The sequence below is a fragment of the Grammomys surdaster genome, unplaced genomic scaffold, assembly GCF_004785775.1.
Source record: "Grammomys surdaster isolate TR1022 unplaced genomic scaffold, NIH_TR_1.0 217, whole genome shotgun sequence".
Classification (NCBI taxonomy): Eukaryota; Metazoa; Chordata; class Mammalia; order Rodentia; family Muridae; genus Grammomys; species Grammomys surdaster.
This window is the reverse complement of record NW_021604662.1, coordinates 2864064-2879589: the sequence shown is the minus strand read 5'-3', so window position 1 is coordinate 2879589 and position 15526 is coordinate 2864064. Positions and strand designations below refer to the sequence as shown.

Genomic DNA, 15526 nt, shown 5'->3' with positions numbered 1-15526 from the left:
AACTATAAATAATTTAATACATTTATTTACTTATTCCTTTTTGATGCATGTGTTGTTATGTAGTTCTGGGTAGGCTTAAACTTATGAACTTTTGATGATTTTTTTTGTCTTTGCCTCTCATGTAGTTGAATTACAAGCATGTGACCAAGCTGGGTTTAAATTGAAGACTTTTAAAGTAGTATGTTTTCTTGTGAAATGTTTAGGTCAACTTAATTTGTCCTTTTCTATATCTTTTCTTGGGCAAATAACCAAAAATAGAAATACTTGTCCACAAGAAAGTGGAATTGTTTCTGACAATAAAATAAACTCAAATATACTTTAATTTTACCTCTGAATGTTATTTAATAGGAGAGTATCTGGATATATAATTTAACTATGTTTTAACTAACCTGCTTACTATCATTTAACATAATGTCATCAACACTTTCAACAAAAGCAAACAAACATTTATCAAGGACCACATTTAGAAAATATGTTTGGCTCTCAAATTCTATTTTCAATACTATAATTAAGTGACAGGACAAATTGTAACACATTAGAATTAAACCAATACTGTAAATTGTGTAAATGTTCACTATGAAGGAATATATATAATTATGTGTGGAACAAAGTAATTACTACAGTGGCAAAAATAACTCATTTTTTTGTTAAAAATGAATATAGACATGGAGGCAGAATGAGATGCAATATCATTAATGATCACTGCATTAAGGAGAAAAGTACATTGCAGTTTTAAATGACTAGTGAAAGCAATTGCAAATTTATTGAAAAGGTGTGTTCAATAAGAACTAGATTGCTTTTCTTTTTATTCCATGACTGATTTTAAGTAGACACAACAGCAAAGCATTGGGTCCATTTCACATAATAATTCTGGAAATGCTGAAATGGGAATGAAGTCTGAAGTGTAATTACATCCATGCCTCAACTTTTTCTCTTAGTAAGAAATGTAGGTTTTAGCTATATCAATTCTCCATTTATACTTGCATACAGCTTAATTGTAACTGGTGATGATGGGTTTATCATTTGAATGTCTCTTTCCTTGGCCTTTTGGACGTCTTAATTGAGATAATTTCAAATTATTCCCTATCTTTAGTACCTGTCATTTTATGTTGTCATATTTAACACTTGGCTTCATTGTATCAGCAAATGTGATGTGTTTGTAAAACTTCAGGCAAAATGATTCCCATATATGGTTCTGTGGTATCATCACATTTTTGCAGTCATATAATGAGGTACAAAGAATTACTGAAATAGATTTATTATCCTTTACTTTATTGAGATACTTATAGGTGACAGATAATAGGAGAACATGGATAGAAGGTGTGATAGAATGAAGCATATTAGAGCATACATCTCTAAGAAGGTTGTAAATATATGTGTAAAAATGTCGAAATAGATAAAATAAACACATTGAAGGTAATGATTTTTCAAGATTAATTTTCCACTTTCTCATTTATGTTTGTGGCTAGCTTTAAAATGTCAAGTTTGAAGGACATAAGTGATGTAAATACTTAAGAGTAACATGGAAAAATGATAGCATACTTTCCACTAGTTTCTACATTTTCATGTAGTAAGAGACAGCGAGTACTTGAAGAAGTGAAGGGGGAAATGATGACACCCTGTTCTCTGGCTTCTAAGTTTTCATGTACTAAGAGACAGAGGGAGCCCAAAGACGTGAAAGGGAAGACATCTTTATGGCTAAAATTTTATCAACAACATGAGCCACCAATATGGGAAGGAATCAAAGTATAAAGTTTAGAGATACTATACTCTGAAGAAACATGGAAAATACACTAAAAAAAGCTACATAAGAGATTGCTTGACTTTTGAGAAAGAGAGCTCAAGATCAAGAGCTGTTCCAATAATTTTACACAGTTCAAACTATTACAGAACTTCCATACTTAATGACAAATTAACTTGTGTAGATGTATATTGTTCTGCTACATCTCTGCCTCCTTGTCTTCTTTCTTCTCAGTGTCTGTATGAGCTAATATTTCATGCTTTCTTGTTACACTAATCTCTTCTCTGTCAATAGTTTCTATTCGAAACTTCTTGAATAGGACTCTAAAGTCTTTCTAACCATTTCTGGTTCCCACTGAGGGCTTCAGTCACATACTCCGTAACAGTGGTGCTAATGCCCACTAAATAATAAAATACCAATAGTTGACTGAAGTAGATTCTAAACATTCATATGAAATTATTTTAATTTTTATTTTCCTTATTACAACAGCTAAATGAAGCAAGCATTGAGATAATTTTACATGTAAAGAAATGAAAATAAAAATTAATGGGTTGGGAACATTATTTACAAAGATACTAAGTGGTAAAGACAGAATTTACATTTGAGTCTGTTCAAGAGTACCTTCATTCAAATATCTTCTGGCATCTCAAGTAAAATCAGTATTCTAAAATACAACTTTATTATCTGCTTTTTTAATTCATCACCACTACCAACAATTCCCAAACAATTCTTTCAAGTTTGGAGTCACCTAAAGATATGTCTCTCCTTCTAATCCATGTTTTGCATCATAAAAAGATCTTAACAATTGACCTTTCTTTGGATTGTTTTAGTTCTAGACAGGGTACTTACTTGCTAGACTTAAAGCAGAGTCATAACCTGCCTTTCTTCTAGTCTTTTACATCCCCACAGTACTACTATGTGCAAATGTTTTCCCCCTTTCAAAGCTTTAAAGTGTTTCCAAGTTATTGCTTTTCTTCTTCTAAATATGGCTCTCAAAGATGAGTTTATATTACAATCTACTACAAAGGTAGCTTCAAGTAACACGCCTGCTGAATTTCACTCCAGAGATTCTGACCCAGTAGTTCTGAGGTTGTATCTTAACAATTTGCTTTCTAAATCCAAGTTTCCATATGATAACACACTTTACTTTGTCTGGGAATCATACTTTGAAAACTGCTATAATTAATGATGAGTTCCATGAAGGTGGTGACTTGCCAATGCCTAGAATGCTTTAGATGACTTTAAGACCAGTCATAACAACTGAAATCAGTATTATTCTGAGTACCTTAGAGTATAATTTTATTGGTGTAGCATAATCTGTGGAGTGTTAAAGAGCACAATGACCAGAGGAAGAAATGAACACATGAACAAATATTTAGAATAACATGAAGGAAATTCTTCCTTACAACAAGTACAACACTTCAAAAGGGGGCAATACAACCAAGTTCATTCTTAGAGGTTGGTGGGGAAGGTTTCTAATTAGTCTAGCCTGAAATTTTATCATTCAGAGTGAACAACACACAGAAATTAAATGGGTGAAGAAATTTGTGCAACCAGTTATCACACGTTTGAGCAACTTTCAAGAGTTTTATGAGAGTGGATGACAGAACAAGGGAAAGAGAGGGAGGCAGTAGAAAGAAGCAGATTACTATTACAGGATTTTGAAAGTGAACAACTATGTAAATATGTGTGCCTCAAACATCATGATTTGCTTTTACCTGTGTTTTTGTAAAAGCATGTGTCCCTCTGCTTGTACTTTTTATGTCACTTCTAAAATCTTACTTATTAATAAATGTTCATCTTCTTGCATACCCATCATAATATGCCTCTTCTTACAACTAAAGCACTATTTTCTTCATGTGATTCTTGCAAAACTGTATTTCACTAGTGAAATTTTTGCCTTACTATCTTTCTATATTTACCATCACAGAATGGCTTTTGAATAAAAAGCAGTGTATCATGTTTAGATATACCCTTCAATAAATAATATGCTTGACAAAAAATAGACAATCAGCATGTTAAGTTGATTGATGAGATGATATAGTAATATGAGAACTAAATGTTTTAATGACAACAAAATGCTCTGAAACTCCAAAAAGGGCTTAGCATTATTATAAACCCATTATTATAAACCCAAGATGTAGCATTAAAATTTTATTTAATATAATACATTTAAAATCTGTTATATAAAATAAAAGGTTAAGTGACCTTCCAGCTAGAAAAAGTAATATACATGATACTAACCAATTATAAATAATATTTACCCTCAAAGAAGCAATAGAATTTTCCTCATAAATAAACATTTGAAACATTATTTTATATTAAATATTCTAGAATTACATCCATTGTAAGGATTACGATAAATAATAGAATAGTGGACAAAAATTTTACTTATCCTATAACACTTTACAACTAGAATGACTTTTTAAAATTATCATATTTGTTTTACACAGTGTGCCTGTCTCATTATATAACTATAGATAATATAACTATAGATAATGTTCACATATGTTGAACTAATGCCATCCGTCTCACTGGATAAGTTATGAAGAGTTGCTAATCTTATCTCCCTGATTTGTAACCAACCATTAATACATACTTCAAGGTATATTTTATGTACCACACAAACAAGATTAAAATTTCCCAAAGTCACTGAGATTCTGAGAAGTTCTGGTTTTTTGTAGAGGGAGACTTTTAAGCGAATATGCCAGGCTGAAGCAGTCAGGTGTTCCTGGGTAAAAGAAACATAAGCGGGGAGGTTCTGAAGAAATGGTTGCATGGACTGAGAACACAAATGTTTTTGGTGCTGTACAGACTAGAGGTTTTGATTCCTATGGGCACAGAGAGAAGAAGTGGACTTTAGAATATTCCCTGGCCTATCAGTTTTCCAAATGCATGGTGAATTATTTAACCAAATTATGAAATGACAGATATTATTCTTTGCACCAAGTAGTAAAACTTACAAATATTCATAAATTTAAAATTTAAGACCATCATATCAATCTAGAGATTTTTCTTTTTCATGGCTGCCTGTGGAGTTATAGAGATCATCTTTATATCTACAGGTAGGAAAGCAGGATTATTTCTTAAAATACTTAAAAATATTAGCCTTCAAAAAGAAAAAGTTTCATTATCGACATTTATATATGCTTGTGTACAGTCCCCATTCTTACCTCCCCAATGTATAATTGATATCTTTTCTCAAAGAAAATTTCAAATAAACTGTATAAATATGTGATGTTAGGGGTTATTCTACACTCAGATATCTCCCTATCTTTTTAAAAACACTGGGGAGACCAGACTTTGTACAAATGATCACATGGTGACTAATGACTCTTAATTTTTGCCAACAATTTTTGTACTGGCATGTTTATTATAGTACTGTTTCTTAGAGTTTCTAAAAATTACCAAAGTATCTAATGAATGAATACTTTGTGCCAGTGACTTCCTTTTACTTTAGCAAAACAAGTTCCTAGACGAAATGTCATTGTAACAAACATTTCAGGAGTTTTTAACTCTGACCTATCTATCTTATCTTTCAGAGAACCTAGAACTAGGAAGTCTGAAGCATGAATGTGCCCAACTCACCTTCACTCACATTTTCACAAAGTCTGAATGAAAATCCCACAATTTTCAAGCATTTGGAGATACTGTAATCTTCAAATATAATTAAGGAATTATTCATGATTAAAAGATTAACTAATGTATACACACCGAGTTAACAAAATATATTTAAATAAGTGATTTTAAGTTCATGAAGTAACTTTTAAAGGTAAGTGAGAGCAGTCTGAGACATTCTAAGTTTTATCTATTCTAAATAAAACTTTAGTATTAATAGTTTATACAGATATTAAGAAAAGATAGCCTTGGGATAAAATAAAATAAACAAATATTGAAAAGATGAATATGGGGATTAAATATTTCATTTTCATGGGAAATATCTCCATAATGTTTATTGAGTAACTCTTCACTTTACTCCTCCATGATGCTAAAAGGCAATTCTCCAGTACAACATATGTAGTTATTTTTTAAAAGGGCCTTTGTTTCCATGTGGCTTAATTTTAATGTAAAACTTAGACCATATCAAGTTACATATAATTTAAATGCATATATATTTAATGCTTAATATTTTCACATGACTTTTAAAGTATTGTATATAAACTATGTGTATATATAATGTGTGTTTAGATCTGAGGTTCAGTACTTAACAGGGAAATTTTCAAAAGATAACAATTTCCTATTGGCAAGATAGAGGAAGAAAATAAAGCAAGCCAATGTAAGCACTCTAAGAAGTTATAACTCTACCACCCCTGGCCCTTAGAATCTGTTCATCAGTCATCTAGAAGTTCTGGGCTTGCATCTTGATTATGCAATTTGAAATTTGGGTGAAGAAAATAGCAATCGTGGTTTTTCCCTTCAATGAATCTCCCATGCATTTCTATCTATAAACTATCACTTATATTAGGTGTACCCTTTGTGTCACAAGCATGTCTGCATTGGTAAAGTGATCCCAAAGCTGTGGGCACAGTTCAGTATCTTGTACACATTGCTGTCATTCCCTGTTCCCATTTCAACATGGCATTTGGTAATGTTGTAGTCTCTGAAGGCCAAAGTTTATTTTGGAGGCTTCATAGTATTTGTGCATACATGCAATGAAAACTAAATCAAAGCAAAATTTACTTCCATTTCACTACCATTCATAATGTTCTTTGATTTCTTTAAATTGTAAAATTAACTGACTCTGAAAAGTATTTCTAGGGAAAGAAGAGAAAGGAGGCAATCACATTACAGCACACAATGAAACTGTGGGGTGAACCTCTAATTATATAATACAGAACATTCAGTCCTAAAAAGCACTTGTGTATTTTAAAGAAAAACAATGATACAGACCTTGAAAAATTTTATAACAATATTTTTACGAGTTAAAAAATTCAGAACAATATTTTGTCTACATATATTTGAAGTCATTCTGTTTCAGCCACTCCTTTCTATAGTTCAGTTTTTTTTCTTAAAAATACAATATATTTATTTAAAAATATACTTATTTAAAAATAAAGATAATATTCCCTATTGCTAAAGTTAGGAAATTAGACAATGCTTCATTATCTGAAAATTTCAAATTCTTGGAAAAATACTCATTTCTAAAAACATCAGGCTTAAATTTAGTTTAGGAGCCCAAATATCAAAAATCAATAAAAAAAGCAATCCAAACCACAGTATTAGAAACAAACATGTGTAACTGGTTTGAATATTTTTAAAATGTCATTTATAAGTAAGTACTTCAAAAATTTATGACTATTTAAAAATACTTCTAAATATTGTAATATGTGCACAAAATAAAGTAAGTGTAGATATGCACATGTTTCATTAACTAAATACCATTCTAAATATTTATTAGTAAAAGTTTTACTTTAAAATTTCCACAATGCATAAATTGTCTTTAAACTCATTTTTAACCAACAAAAAAGTGGCAGCTCAGTGCCAGCCTTCCATTGGCCACTGTCATCTGTATACATATATTACAATTAAAAAATAGGTTTTCCTGCCCACTCTGAAGATAATAAAATGTAGAAAGAAGACAATGTGAGAGGAAATTTAAATAAGAAACAATGGATGATAATATGTGAAATTTTAGCTGCAATGATGAACAGAATCTACTCATGATACTGAATACTGAGGATAAACATGCTAAAATAATTTCCAATTAATGTCATTGTTTTTTTAGCTTTCTATGACCTGGTATTCCATAGTGTTTTTCTTTCATGTACTAATTTTAACAAAGAGGGAAATGCTATCTAGTAATTGTCCAACCCTATTTTTCATGGGAAGGAGTAGATGAGGTTAATGTGACTGACAAGGTAGGAAAGTGCTGAGAGTACTGATGCTAATTTGCAAATGAAATACACATTTAAACTAAGAACCTAGAGTATGTAAAAACAACGGACGATAGACATATTTCAAGCATACAAAACAATCACTTGTAAGCAGTTTAAAATTTCATGTAATACTAGACTATTTTTAACTGTACATTTGTAGTTAACAGTATTCCAATAATAAAAAGAAGTTACAGCAGTGATTTAAATAAACAATTATACTCTTCACTGTGAAGCTAGTACTAACTATATAAATAAGAAAGTAACAAAACAGATGTTGGCAAAGAAAAAAAATTGGTTAAAAGGAAGTTATCTTTATTAAGGCATAACAAATAATTTCTTTTATATGAGAATTTAATAGAATGGATTCTAGTTTTATAATAGAAAGACAATGAAATATTATGGTAGATGATGAAGTAACAAGTTGATTATTCAAAATAAATGATACAATTTATGTCAAATAAGTGGCACTTTAAAAACAGTTTGTACACAGTTTAATGAAGATGTTTAACTTAAAAGAAAAGCTAATATCTCGTAGAATACTATACAAGATGAATAACAAATGTTATTATAAATAACAAATATTACTTTGAATAACTGAAATGTGTGATACATTGTTTAATTTTGTCTTGTGTATTTTCCTCTCCAAAGTATAGCATTTCATTCACTTTGTTTTAGAATACCTTTTCTGGAGAATCACAATATTGTTCTCATAGGTTATTATAAGAATCATTCATTTATGAATATATCAAATAACTTGCTAATATATTAATCTCTATAGTCTAGTAACATGTGACTATATTAATATTATATGGGAAATAGTGCCATTTGAGAGCTCAGTTTTCAATATTTTGGGGCATAAGGGATTATAAGATAAATAACTTCTCCTTTGAGAAAGGGAATCAGAAGAGGCAAGGAGAAAGAAAATTGAGCACCCCAAGAATGGAGCAGAAATAGTTAAGTGAGAAGAGAAGTACATAATGAAGGAAAGAAAAAGAAATGGGATAGGAAGGAAACTAAAACTATAAAGACAAAGATTATTTAGAAAACTGAGGGGCAAAGCACATCTACTATTGCATGGTACCATGATATATATATGCCACTAAATGACATCCAGGAAAGTGGTTAGAGCTAAGGGGAACTGAAGGAATTTGAGCAGTAGTATATTCTCATTACACTGACTTCTCCCAATTTCAACAATGTTCTATTATTCTGGGGCTGAGGAACAAAAAGATGAGCTCACAGCCAGAGATGAGAAAGCAAATTGGGAATCAGACAGGCACAATCACAACTAGAAAGAGGTTCCCAGGTAATTCAAAAGTCAGTCTGTTCCTTTTGCTTTAATCTCCTTCTTTTTGATTTACCAGCCTCACTCAGTACTATTTACCATCTTGAGAGTAAAAATGACACTATCTTATGTTTTTCTTCCATCTCTTAGTAACTGATGATCAGCAGTACTACATGTGTAGTCTATCTTCTTGAAATCTCAACCTGGTTATTCCATTTAGGTAGCTTGTATAACCAAATATATTGAACCACATTTGCCAAAATATTCATGAAGTGCCAAGAAAACCTTTCACAATAGCAATGGATATGTTTTAATATTAACACAAAATAGAAGAAACTTTCCCAGATGCCAGATTCAGTTATCATACATACCCCCTTCTTTGAAATGATATACCTAAAAAGAAAGTGTATGCTTTCAGTATGGACAAAATACTTAGAACATTCATACCAACAAAAGTATTAATCTATAATTTAGTAGATTTACTAGGAATGTGGCCAGATTTTTTGAATAAGTACAATATCATCAGCAAAAACAAAACAAAACAAAACAAACAAAACAAAACAAAACAAAACAAAACAAAAAGCATATTTAGACTCCATCATGAGGGAAGACTTCCTGGTTCAAATGATGTCAAGGTGGTAAGGAGAGGGAGAGGAAGATGGATAAGGAGAGTGAGATGGAGAGGAAGAGGGAAACGGAGACAGAGACACAGGAGGAAGGGGAAGAGAGAATTACAGAGAGATGGAGAGAGAGAAACAGAGACACACAGAGAGAAGCAGAAATAGAGACAGATAGAATGAATCTTGGGTATTTTCAGCAGCCTTTCAGAAGTTGATCTTCAGAAGCAGGGAGGACATGCAATAGGAATCATTCTGCTTTGCTGGATGTTCATGAATTTTTTTCTTCTTCCTATCTGGCAGTCAGTTTCTCAGCCACAGAAGTATGTTGATGTGAAAAGCTTAAAGACTTATAATGAAGAATATAGCAAGATGAAAATGGACATGCAACTTCCAGTTTCAAGTAACAAAATATATATTTTAATAAAAGAACATAGGAGAATCACACACATCTAATTGGGCATGCTAAATAGGTAAGAGAGGTAAGAAAGTCAATTGCTATTGAGTATATGAACCACAATGGCATTCAAATGTCCCTGTCATTCATTTATCTTTCATTGATCCTCATGGAAATATCTAAAACTGATTTTCAGTGAAATTTATATAAAGAATATAAGCAGATGTTTATACTGTATAATACAACCTGCAGTAGTAAGGTTTTAAAATTGTAAAAAACTACTGATATAGTATCTTGCCAAACAATAAGATTTAGCATCACCTTTTCCTAATTGTTGAATCTGGAATGGTATAGGCTAATTCCCATAATATCATCATTCTGGTAAATTAATGAATAGATATAATCATTTATATTATGTATTTCAATATATTACACTATTTACTGCATTATCATAGCCAAGCACTACTCTCCATTTTAATGACTACAGAGGATAGAAGGGCAATTGCAGACCACAAAAAATTCACACTTATTTCAAAGAATTCATCCACCTGCCCATGCTTCAGCAGTATAAAAACTTAATTTTTATTCTACTCTTAACATGCAGAATATAACATAGGAAACAATAAAAAAGAAGAAAGGGTAGTTTATATTAAATTAAAAATATCATGCACAAATATGCCTTTTACTTCAGCACAAAGAAGAAAATCTGGTAACTAATCACATTAATAAACAAGGCTACTTTCATAATCTCAATATAGCTTCCTTTGTCTGTTTTAATTCAAAACCCATTTGTTAGCTATAATAGCAGACTATCATAAAACAGGACTCCAAGAGGTAAAACTACTGTATTAGGTAAAAGGATAGAAGAGAGGAAGGAAGGTCAATTGCTATCAAGTTTCTAATGTGTCCCATCATTTGTGATAGGCATTTTACTTATTCAGTCTATTGGAAGGAAAGGAGCTCAGTGAGAAATGGCAGTAAAGAAGAGCTTCAAACCTAATTTGAATTTCAGGAAGGCTGATTCACTACTCCAGCTATGTAAATTTTCTCTCCCCTCTTTCCTAATACATGGCTCCACTGAGGGTCTTACTGAATCTTGAGATTTACTCACATGACTATTAACTTATTAGGATTCTTACTCCTTTGTTTGATAATTTTATAAGTTGAATTGCAGAAAGGTACAATAAGATTGAAGTAAGAGTCTAGGTCTTGGAGTCAGAAAGCTATGAGATGTTGATGAATTAAATACTTTTTCTGAGTCTCAATTTCCACACACAGCAGCTTTACTGCAGGATTTATTATAAAGAATAAACAAAATATAAAATATAATATTTGTCTTTATAGTTACATGTTAAGTTTCAGTTATTGTTAATATTTTTAGAAAGGTAAACTACTCTGACAATATTAATCGTTTAAGACCATAAAAAAATTTCAGAGCACAAACTACAGCTATTTTCTCCAATCGTCATTCTGTGCAGTTTTCAAAAAATTTGTAATTATCCCTGTGATGAAAATGTGTATGCACATTCTCATAGCATTTAAATGTCACCAATTCATACAGATTTTATTAGTTCATCTGTAAATATTTAGACCTTGATAGTCATTTAATGAATGTCAGATTTATTCCATAAGGAATACTGTTTAAACAATATTCCTTTTTTTTTTTTACTACAAACTAACTTCCATCTTAAACTCTATCAGGTAGAATTTCACACAGAAACAAAACAAGAGAAAGTCTACTTGTAAAAATCTCTGATCAAGAAGGAAACAATATGAACAGAACAGAGGAAAAAGCTGCCAGTGTACTGGAATAGGTGCTTTATCCCCTTGCCCAAATTCTCATTCTATGGGTTCAGAAATTTCCAGAAGGACAACCACTTTGAACAATTTTTTTATAGTGCAAAAATACAGTCACCAGGCCTATCATGGGATAGAAAGTCTTTGTATATTATTAGTATTTTATTGTTCAGTTCCAGGCATACATCAATACATCTCATTTAATATTTTCTATCCACTTTTATATCAGGTAGAGAATGAACTCACTGAAGGAACATTTTAACTTTCATGAGCACTGAGAACCATTCTAAACTTTCTTGAAGAAAAACCAGTCTTCCCAAATTTTCATTAGGACATGCAAAAGCAAATTTAGCTTAACGGAATGAACAGGAAATGATCGCTCATCCTGAAGCTAGTAAATGGTGTAAAATGTTTGTTTTTTAAAAATCTCATACTTCTGAAGATGAAGATTATATTGATAATCCCAGATTATTTTAATATCAAATCTCACCATTAGACTTTATGTTTGCCAAAAAGAAGAAATGAAGCAAACCATCTGAGGCATATGAAATAATCAGAAATGAATACCATTCATTTCCTACAGCTTTGAAAATTTGTCATCACATATATCACAGGGTGCCATTCAGAGTTCTGTGAATAGATTTGTGAACTGTATAAGACAAGAACGCTTCCAGAACTTATTTAATATAATAGTTTTTAATTTAATATAATAGTTTTTAGAAGTTAAACTATCGTTCCTCTTGGCAAACCAAGAACCAAGTCAGCTACCTGAAGAGTAGAGTATTTACAAAAATGTGCATTTAAATTATGCCCAAATCCTCCACACATTAATGAATAAGTCAGTGTTCCCACAGATAAATGAATATGTTTATCACAATAATATATATATTTAATAGCTAATTCACAAACCTATATATATGAAAACAAAGTCCTATCAGGAAAAGTCAAATTTGTAACCATCAATATTCTCTCATGTTTTTAACAGTCATGCCTTACATTCCATTAAACAATTCAGAAGACTAGTTATTCATTTTTTAAAAGTTCTTCAATTATCTTGTATGAAATTCTGGTGTCTAATTTCACTGGTATCATTTTAAAGCTTTAGCAAATCTTTAAATTAGTTCCTCCCACTGACTCTTAAGGTAATTATACATACCACAGTCTGATGATTAACTTGAATCACTTCATCGCCAGCATGGATTTTCTTGCACCGATCTGCAGGTGACTGAATTTAACATAAAAGACATAATATAACGATTAGCAGCCTTTTCTTTTCTTTGGAAACATTACAAATATCATTCTCTTTAATTAGATTTTAAAAAATTAATCATAACCTTCAGGTCATTATTAGAATATGCTTACTGATAGTTAACCCATGGCTTGCATTCTGTGTATAGGTAATGACAAATTAAATGCAAAGTCATAGATATTTACACTAGAAAATAAAAACATCTTTCTGAAAGCATTGAAGGACAATAATTGCTACTAAACTTGGCAAACTTAACCAAGAACACCTTGCTAAGTTCTACTAGGCAACAGGTTTTAAAGTATCTTTCACAAGCAGACAAATTAAAAACAATAAACACAAAGCCAACAAACAAAAAGAGCTAGGAGAAAGACAAGGTGAGGGGTTGGAGGGGTTGGTGAGAAGTATTGTATGAAGAAAATATTTCAATAAAAATGTAAAAATGTATATGTATATTTTACAACACTTTCATAGTTTTACTTAGGCCTTTCTATTTAATATAAATAATCCATATTAAGATAAATGGATCAATATTTTCAAGTATATGCATGTGATTAGCATTAAACTTTAAAGCCCAATAATTAAGTTGATAATTTATTTCACTATTAATAAAGCCAATTCTAAATAATACAGAAAAGCAAATTAAAACAAACAGCAATTAGGTGAAGTCTGCATTATATAAAATTGTCTCTAAGTATCTAATTACAAGAGTATGCTGTTCTATGTAATGTAATTGTTTCACAAAGCACAGTAAGTGAAACAACATGTCAACACTACAGTACATAACAATTCCATAACTTCAGTCTCCTAATACAAAACAAAAATAAAGACAATTCAACAACTTAATATTTATAAAATTTAAAATGTATAATGAAAACTAAAATGACATTTGTAATAGAAACTTTTTAATTCTCCAGTTGTTATAATAGATTTTATAGACTTATTTTTCTAGTTACCACTGATTAACAGTTATATGTCTTTTAGGCATCTTAATATGGCAATATACTCTTGTACACTGACTCTTCAGATGGGCTTTTGTGAGACATTAATCTATAAAAATCATTTCCTTAGGCTCTGATATTACTCAGTAGCATCTATTAAAAAACAAAGAAAACTAGTGTGGTGACAAAATCCAGAAAATAAATATTGCATTTGATCTAGAAATGGGGTGTACTCTAAAAGTGATTTCTAGTTATTTTGTGTTATTTTGTTTTATGTTTGTGTGGTATGGTATATGTGTTTGTGTGTGTATGTGTGTGCATGTGTTTGTATGTGTGTGTGTGTGTGTGTGTGTGTGTGTGTGTGTGTATGTTTTCAGGTGTGTCTAGGCCACAGGTTGATGTCAGGAATCTTCCTTAAATTGTTTCACCACCTTATTTATTCTTTCCCTTTAGACTGAGGTCAGAGAGCCCTATGGAAGAGTTAGGGGAAGGATTGAAGGAGCTGAAGAGGATGGGAACCCCATAGGAAGAATAAAAGTATCAAGTAACCTGGACCGCTCAGATCTCCCAGAGACTAAGTCATCAACTAAAGAGTATACATGAGTCGGTCCATGGCTCCAGCTACATATGAAGCTGAGGCCTGACTTGTCTGGCCTCATTGGGAGAGGATGTGCCTAATCCTGTAGAGACTTGAGACCCCAGGAAAGGAGGATGTCTGGAGTTGGGGGAAAGGGGAGCACCCTCTCAGAGGCAAAGCAGAGGGGGAATAGGATGAAGAACTGTGTCAGGGTAGACCAGGAAGAGGGGGGCAACATCTAGAATGTAAATAAATAAAATAATTTTAAGACATCAGGGAATTTTTTCATTCATTCATTCATTCATTCATTCATTCATTCATTTATTCAATTTGTCTGTAGGCAAGCTTGTGTCATGGTGCCATGTGTGGAGAACAGAACAAAATTTGTGAGTCACTTATTTTCTTCTACTGTGTGGTTTTCAGGGACAGAAATCAGATTATACTTTGTGGAAGTGCCTTTACCCACTGATACATCTTACATGGCTCTTAAATTTTTATTTTTTACATTTACTTGGTATGAGTGTGCATGAGGGCAGAAGCATACACATGTCATAGCATACCTGTGGAACTCAGTGGGGAACCTTAAGGAGTTAGTTCTTTCTATTTACTGCACTGGCTCCAGTGAGTGAATTTAACCTGGCTTGGCAGCAAACATCTCTACCTGCTGAGTCCTCTTGGTGACTGCACCACCTTGCCTCTTGAGACAGTTTTTCTAAGTGAACTGGAGCTCATGGATCAGCTATACTGAGTGGCCTGCAAGCCTCAGGGCTCTCCCCGTCTGCTCTCCCAGCATTGGTGTTACTGATGTCCTCCTCTATGGTACTTGGCTTTTCTGTGTGAGTGGGATCCACATTCAGCTCCTCATCTTTGTACCTTACCACAAACCCAGCATATCATCAGGCCAGTAACTTTTAAAAAACTCCTTCCCAATTTCTAGTTATTTTGAAAACATAGAAGACTTGAAACAATACTACCTTACTGGAACAATTATTTTTAGCCCACAAAAAAGTTTTGCCATAGGCTAAAATTCAAGATAAGATAATATTTCA

The 15526-nt window shown here is 31.9% G+C and overlaps 1 protein-coding gene across 1 annotated transcript in view; it reads right to left on the bottom strand.

The window, feature by feature from the left end:
- Positions 1-15526, bottom strand: part of Cnksr2 (connector enhancer of kinase suppressor of Ras 2) — a 185811-nt gene that overhangs the window by 97829 nt on the left and 72456 nt on the right. Inside the window, exon 8 of the mRNA XM_028772673.1 lies at positions 12870-12938. Coding sequence (XP_028628506.1) covers positions 12870-12938 — 69 coding nt within the window. The remainder of the gene's footprint in view (positions 1-12869; positions 12939-15526) is intronic.